Source organism: Elephantulus edwardii, unplaced genomic scaffold (genome assembly GCF_000299155.1).
Source record: "Elephantulus edwardii isolate Elephantulus edwardi_28Jun2011 unplaced genomic scaffold, EleEdw1.0 scaffold00004, whole genome shotgun sequence".
Taxonomy (NCBI): domain Eukaryota; kingdom Metazoa; phylum Chordata; class Mammalia; order Macroscelidea; family Macroscelididae; genus Elephantulus; species Elephantulus edwardii.
Window position 1 is genome coordinate 38,869,998 of NW_006399754.1, and position 7,818 is coordinate 38,877,815.

Here is a 7,818-nt window from a genome sequence, read left to right on the forward strand (position 1 = left end):
GTGTGTGTGTGTGTGTGTGTGTGTGTGTGTGTGTGTGTGACGTATATGTGGGGTGTATGTATACGTGTATTTGCAATGAATAAATCATTGAATGTGCAGAACTCTATCATTCTATCTCCAGCCTCCTTTCTCTCACCGAGCCTGTATTTTCCAGTTACTGAACCTTCTTGTTTCCAACTTTTGCATTCCAGTCACCCATTATTATCAATGCATCTTGATTGCATGTTTGATTAATTTCTGACTGCAAAAGTTGGTAGAAATCTTCTATTTCCTCCTCTTTGGCTCTAGTTGTTGGTGCATATATTTGAATGATACTAGTATTCACTGGACTTCCTTGTATGCGTATGGATATTATCCTGTCGCTCACCACATTGTATTTCAGGATGGATCTACAAATGACTTTTTAAATTATGAAACCAACCCCATTCTTTCTCACCTTTTCATCCTTAGCATAGTAAATCATATAATCATCTGATTCAAAATGTCCCATGCCAAGCCATCTCGTTTCGCCAATATCTCGTATGTCAATATTTATGCGTTCCATTTCTTTCTTAACAATGTCCAATCTTCCTACATTCATGCTTCTCACGTTCCATGTTCCAATCACTAGTGCCTGCTTACAGCTGTTCCTTCTTCTTTGTATTTCCGTTTCTAAAATCTCAGTCTCAATTGCCATGTCTGCTAGTCCAAGCGATAGTCGAAGTGTGCTCTACTGTACAAAGGGTTTTCAAAGGCCTGTCTTTTCGGAAGTGGATGGCCAATCCTTCTTCCTAGTCTGTCTCAATCTTTAAATATATATAATAGTATCTGACAGACAAGCATTCCACAGAAAAGAACCGATGAAAGACAACTGTCCAGTTAACAGTTTTAGTTTACTTGGCTCCACGGTCAACACTCTTGGTAACAGCAGCCAGAAAAATCAAGAGACGAATTGCACTGGGAAAGCTGGCTTTGAGGGACCTCTCAAGAGTACTGAAGAGCAACGATGTCAGACTGGAGACTAAGGTGCGCCTGATCCAGGCTATAGTCTTCGCAATTACGTGCTATGCATCAGAGAGTTGGACAGTGACTAGGGTTGATAGAAAGATTGATGCCTTTGAGCTGTAGTGCTGGAGAAGAGTGTTGAATATACCATGGACTGCTAGGAGAACAAACAGGTTTGTCCTGAAGCCAGAGTGTTCACTGGAGTCAAGGATTCTGAAGCTTCATCTGACATACTTTGGGCATGTTGCAAGGAGGGACTGGTCCTTGGAGAGGGACAACATGTTTGGCAGAGTGGAGGGGCAACAAAGGAGAGGAAGACCTTTGATGAGATGGATCGATTCTGTGACTAGAGAGGTGGGAATAAGTGCATTTGAGACGGCTCAGGATAGAAGAGCGTATAGAGCTCTCCTATATAGGGTCGCTATGAGTCGCAAACAACTCGATGGCACATAACAACAACAACATGTATATGTGTGCAGTTAGTATACATAGGCGTGTGTGTGTGATGTTTGTGGGGTGTATGTATATATGTGCAGTTAGTATACACAGGAGTGTGTGTGTGTGACGTGAGAGTATGTGGGGTACATGCAAATGTGTGTTGTGTAGGAGGGAGCCAGTCAACTCATTTTTCTCATCATGTTGCTAGGCAACAGCGGAGAACTAGAAGTAGCTACTGTTTTCCAATTTGCAATGAAAACATGAGCTAATTTATTCTTTGAAGTATCTTCTTTTAGCACACACCATCTTCTGCTTATTTTGGGACTTCCTGCACTGGGGGGTGGCACACAGCATGGGGAGCACTGGGCACACTGGGAACATGATTTTAGGGAAGTCTAGGGTGGTGGGACCATCGACAAAGCACTGAGATGAAAACATCTCCCCTGAGAACAGGAATTGCACCCACAGTGGAGGCAGCCCTGACTGGCTCCAAGTATGAACAGGGGACACTGGTGCAAGGAGCCTCCTTAGCGGGTCAGTGCAAAAGCTTAGTAACTCAACCATCTTTGAATCGATTAGCAGGCTAGGTGTCAGGCTGCTAACCAAAAAGTCACTGGTTCAAATCTTCCAGCTGCTCTCCAGAAGAAAGATGGGTCAGCTACTCCATGAAGAGTTTCAGCCATGGAATCAGAACAGACTCAAGGGAGTAAGGTTTATGCCTGTTTTCAAATGATGATGTGTGTGAGTTCCACATGCAATGAGCTCTCTCACTAAAGTGGATGTCTCCACACCCAATGTGCTCTGACACGAACATGGAGAACTCCACACACAAGCTCTCTATCAGAGGTCTCGCACACACACGAGCTCTCTCACTGACAGAGGTCTGTCACACACACACGAGCTCTCTCACTGACCGAGGTCTCGCACACACACGAGCTCTCTCACTATCAGAGAGGTCTCTCTCTCTCTCACCACACACACATACACACACACACACGAGCTCTCTCACTGACAGAGGTCTCACACACAACGAGCTGTATGTCTAACGTGGAGAACTCTCTACAATGCACACAGCAAGGACAGGAGTTCGGATCTCTAGGCACAAGCAAAGCAGACCCACTGCCATGGGACTTTGCGTCACTCCTGATGACTGACACTGACCACAGGGTGTTCATGGCTGCAGATCTTTACAGACACCAACTGTCCCTCTTCCTAGTGTGGAGCAGATGACGGGTTCAAACCACAGGCCTTCCCGTTAACAGTCGTGTTCTCTAACCACTGTGCCACCAGGGTCCATACAGAGGGAAAAAGGTGCAGCCAGGGGATGGCTAAGCTTTTTCCCATCAGGGTGGGGTCTGTCTCCACTACAAGCAAGGCTGGAAGAGAGGTTCCAAGTCCATGTTGGCAACCTTCTGTCTCCCTTCTCGTCTCTGCATAAACAACATTGATATACTGCAAATCAAGGTGTAATTAGCTCAAGGGGTGAAGAGAAACACAGGTGCTAGGTCCACTCCTTGAAGAGGAACCCCGGCGGTGCAATGATTAAGCATTCAACTGCTAACTCAGAGATTGGTGGTTTGAATGTACCAGCAAGCCTGGTGGTCTCCTCCTGGGAAGAAGGCACCTGAGCAGGTCTGCTCTGTCACGTGGGGCAGCTGTGACCCACCAGAGGCTAATAAGCAATTCACCAAAGAATACACTTCTCTGTGTCTCAAGGAGGGCTGTCCCATATTAGAGGACATTCTTCCTGTGTCCTGACGAACAGCCACCCAGCAGGTGGGGGCCTGAGAGGTGACAGCCAGGAAAGGAGAATGGCAACCCCGCAGCCCCTCCTCCAGTCAAGGAGTAAGGACAGCTCCCTAGAAGATGAAATAAATCCAGCAGGTCCTTCTTTGAGTTGTTGATTAATGAGTCTTCAAGTAGAAAAAACCAATGTACCAGCCAAGAAAACAGGAACAAGAAAGCTGAAGACAGTGCACTGGGGGGGGGGGGGGGGGGGGAGACTACATTTCCAGCTGCAGAGAGGCCCCTTCTCTCCTCCACTCTTCCTCCACCCACCCCCTAAACTCCTTACGCCTTCAGCTGCAGGGAGGGGTTGAGGGCACAGAGTGAGAATGACAGATTTACCTAAGATAACACAGCTCTTTAGTGATAAAACAGCAACCGAAACCCAACCCAAACCTGGTGCCATCACACCCCTCCTGCTCACAGTGACTCTGGCCGTCACCTTTACTGAAAGGAGCCCTGGTGGCATGTGAATTACCAAAAGGTCAGAGGTTCAAAGCCACCAGGCCCCTAAGGAGAAGCCTCTTCCAGCCCTCAATATCTGGTGAAGGGTGATGAGTGATTCAATGCAGTGGCAACTTGGGGCCTGGGGTCTTTACAGAAGCAGATTGCCTCACTGTTGTATCTCAGAGCAGCTGGTGGGTTTGAACCACAGACCATTCCACTACCAGCTGAATGCCCTGACCACAATAGCACCATGCCACGTCAAATCAGCAAAAGCCACATTTAATAGCAAGTCAATCAGCAGAGAAAAGAAATAAGATGTGATACTGATGCTGTGTCCAGAGTGTCTGCGTGGGGCTGGCGAAGCCCCATCCCCGTATGTAGTTGCTGGCAGTTCCGGCTGTGGGCAGACAGAAGCCCCACACCGACGTCACAGCACCCTGGGCATCGCCACGTTTATGGAACTAAGACATTGCCTCTTTTCAGTGACTCCTCCGAGGGACCACAGGGACACAGTGTTGGAACGGGGGCGAAGGGGCTCCCAGGAGTCACTGCCTCCCTCACCCCACCTCTGCCCTTGTCTCCTCTCCCTTGCATTCCTGCACTGGTCTTGGTCTTACTGGAAGAAGCAGGGTGCTTCTGGGGAGCGGACGAGGGCAGCGACAAGCCTCACCTCTTCTCAGCAAAACTAACAGCTTTTGGTGACTGTCTCGGCGAGGCCACAGGCCCTGCTTTCACCACAGACAGGCTGAAAATAGTGGGTGCTCAGGAGGAAAGAATGGGTTCCTTCACAGATGGATGTGTCTTAGATACCCACCGCCTGACCATCCGACCTGGACAACCACTCTGTCCTAAAGCCACCCCACAGCACTGCCCACCACACTATAGTGCCTCAGCCTCAGGGGCCGGTGGGCATGAGTCCAACGATGGGCAGCAAGGGCTGGGCCAGCTGGTGCCCATAGCAAAAGGCCCACTGGTGGTCACTGCTGTCCCCAGGACCCAGCAGTGCCCTGCCCTGCTCTGCCCAGCTCTGCCTGGGCTCCCAGCACTGAGACACAGCAGCTCAAATCTTACCCTCTGCTTCCGGAGGCTGCCAGGGCTGGTGGGGGACGGGCTCGGGGACTTCCCGGAGCGAGGAGTGGAAAGTTGACTACCAGGAGTTCCATTGACTAGAATGAGAGATAGAGATAAAGGGAGAGGGGAGACGGGGGTAGGGGGAGGGAGGGAGAGAGAGAGAGAGAGAGAGAGAGAGAGAGAGAGAGAGAGAGAGAGAGAGAGAGAGAGAGAGAGAGAGAGAGAGAGAGAGATTAAATCGCTTATAGGACAAAAAATACTTTCCAAGAAATAGGCCATGGCAGGGTCCCTCCCCACCAAAACCTCCCAGGTCATCACGTCCACTCCCAGCAACCCTCCATCGGGATTCTGAGGCAGGCAATCTCCCAACTTTCTCCCGATGAGCAACTGGTAGATTTGAACCACTACATACCGAGCACTCTATGCCAGTAAAGATGTGCATGGCAAGGCCCCAGACACCTTTTTATATGTAGTCATGAGAAAAAGTCAGGAACACACTGTCCTCTTAAACTTGCATTTGATACAGGTATTTAACACAAGCAATTACATAAGCATTTAAAAGGCTGTCCCCGCTATCACACCCTTGAAGAATGGCCGAGAGTGTCTCTGTCCACTGAATGTGTGAGGTCCAGGAACACTTCTGGTGGAATTCACCTGTAATTCTGTGAGGACTCCCAGGGGGAAAGAGAACTTAGCCCAGGTCACGGGGGCTATTCCTGACAGCTTGCTAAGAATCGTTGAATTTCTGAACTGACAGCTCATGTCTCCAGGAAATTCTAGCCTCTCCTTCCACACCTGCCTGGCCCTGTAGCTGGATGCCCCAGCCCTGCTTGGAGAGAACACTAACACTCAACTCCATGTCTCGCTCCTGCTGTTAATACAAGTGCTGCCTGTGGGTGACTATTCCAGAGCGAATCGCAGCCTGATCCTAAGAGGAGCAAAGACATCATGTGGAGCAGTGTGGCTTCCCTCCGGGGGCTTCACTTCCAATAATGGGCACACGACACGACAAAGTAGACAGCAGACACATTGATCAAAGCAGCAGAAGGCCCAGCACCGAGAGGGCCAGCCTGGGCACAGGGCACTCACCTTCGATGAGCTCTAACATGGACAAGGTCTGGTGTGGAAGCGGACAGTGGCAGAGGTGGCCTGTGTGGGCACCAGCAGAGGGACTGAGTGGAGGGACCCAGCAGGCAGGGACTCAGGACTGCTTCAGTGGGTGAGGGGTGCAGATGCTGCCTGCGTCAGCCTGACGTCTGTGGAGCTGTGGGAGGCACAGCAACTGAGGCTGCATCCAAGGTGTCAGTTAATGCCACGCAGGGGGAGGGGCACAGCCCCAGGCTCTCACTAGGTCTGAATCATAAATGAAGTGACTCATCAGAGTGCAAACACCAGGGGCCTCTGGAACCTGGTCCTTGGGTGAATCCAGTTTGTGGTGGTGCCGGGGCAGCGAGGGGCTGGGGCAGCACGCCACCATCTGTCACACATGGAGCCAGGGGTAGCAGGCTGCCATCTGTCACACATGGGACTAGGGGCAGTGTGTAGCAATCTGTTAAATGAGGACCTGGCATTAGAACAGAGCCAGGTAGGGCTGATGGCTTTGGCTCTCTGGTTCCTCTACAGACCTTAAAAACACCGGCCCCCGGGCTGCTGCCAATCTTTAGCTTTGTCTTTGAAATGTTGTCTGATGCTTCTGTGAACAGAAATGTGACCTGATCAGGGCATTTGAAAGCTGTGCTGGTGATAAGCAGGCTTCCCATTTGACAGGGCCAGGAAGGGCCACAGAGCTGGGCCCCTAATCACCCTTCATGCCTGGGACAGTTCCTCCTCCTGGTTTAACTTTCATCTGGATGACAAGTAGCCTTTTTTTTTTAAACAGATTTTTTTTTATTGTTTTTTATTTTATTGTGTGCGTGTACCGTCAAATCAGATCTGACTGGTACAGGAGGAGATTGTCCCTCTCCCCCCGCAGAGCATCTGGTGGATTTGAACCGTTCGCCTCTGGGATTGTAGTTGCAGCTCCTTACCACTAGGCCACCAGAGCTCCCCTACAAGTAGCCTTTTGAGGTGTTCAGGGCTCCAAGGTGGTCTGTGCTACACACTCCAGAACCATCAACCACAAGGAGTAAGAGACAGCCCAGGACAACGCACAGAAGGTGAGGAAGGGTGGGAAGGAGAGTGGAAACTGGAATGATAGTGAGGGAATGGGAAGTGTGCTGACACTACGGGGATGCAGCCAATGCATGAAACAAAAGGCTGTATCAACCACTGAACAGAACACCAATGTGCTCTGCATCCTTTCACTCTAATCACAAAGAAAAGTTTCAAAAAGCCAGTAATAAAAGTATTTTAAGGAAAACAGTGGCTGGATGTCTTGTGCCCGCTGACAGACTTTTAGCTCTGCCCCTGTGTAGCTCCCTTTCTGCAGACAGTCATGACCCACAGTGACTCTGTGCAAGAGAACAGAACCCCTCGCCTCCTCGAGGACCAGCCAACCACTCAACCCACCGGCCCATCAGGCTTCCCGCATGTCCTCCTACTAGATGGATTTGAACCACGGCCACATGGACCCCCCTCACCCCCACTGCACCAGGAAGGTTGCCCTGAGGGTTGGCTGGAAACCTACTTGCTGAAAGGACTCTAGTCATCTCCTTTTATCTGCAAGAAGCTTTGATAGTGGACTGCATTAAATGTCAGAATGGGAAACAAAAGCTTGGAGGTTCAAATCCATTAGCTGGAAGTCCAATGGAGAGTCTCTATGGGAGAGGCTTAATGAGCAGACAGAGGCCCAGTGGTGCAGTGGTAAAAGTGTGTGGCTGCTGAACAAAAGACACTCCTCAGGAGAAAGGCAAAGCTGCTTGCTTCTGAAGAAGACACTACAGCCTCAGGGATCTTCCCCAGAGATTACAGCCTCAAGGACCGTCCTCAGATGATACAGCCTCAGGGACTTTCACTAGAGATTACAGCCTCAGGGATCTTCCTCAGAGATTACAGCCTCAGGGAACTTCTTCAGAGATTACAGCCTCAAGGACCTTCCTCAGAGACTACAGCCTCAGGGATCTTTCCCAGAGATTACAGCCTCAGGGATCTTCC

The 7,818-nt window shown here is 50.1% G+C and overlaps 1 protein-coding gene across 3 annotated transcripts in view; it reads right to left on the minus strand.

The window, feature by feature from the left end:
• Positions 1 to 7,818, minus strand: part of DCLK1 (doublecortin-like kinase 1) — a 304,341-nt gene that overhangs the window by 89,521 nt on the left and 207,002 nt on the right. For 2 of the 3 annotated variants that reach the window (XM_006879589.1, XM_006879590.1), the window contains exons 1-2: positions 5,815 to 5,833; positions 4,726 to 4,820 (exon numbers count right to left, since the gene is read on the minus strand). In XM_006879589.1, coding sequence (XP_006879651.1) covers positions 4,726 to 4,820; positions 5,815 to 5,833 — 114 coding nt within the window. Of the gene's footprint in view, positions 1 to 4,725; positions 4,821 to 5,814; positions 5,834 to 7,818 lie in introns of those variants that run through there. The other variant, XM_006879588.1, reaches the window with a different exon arrangement.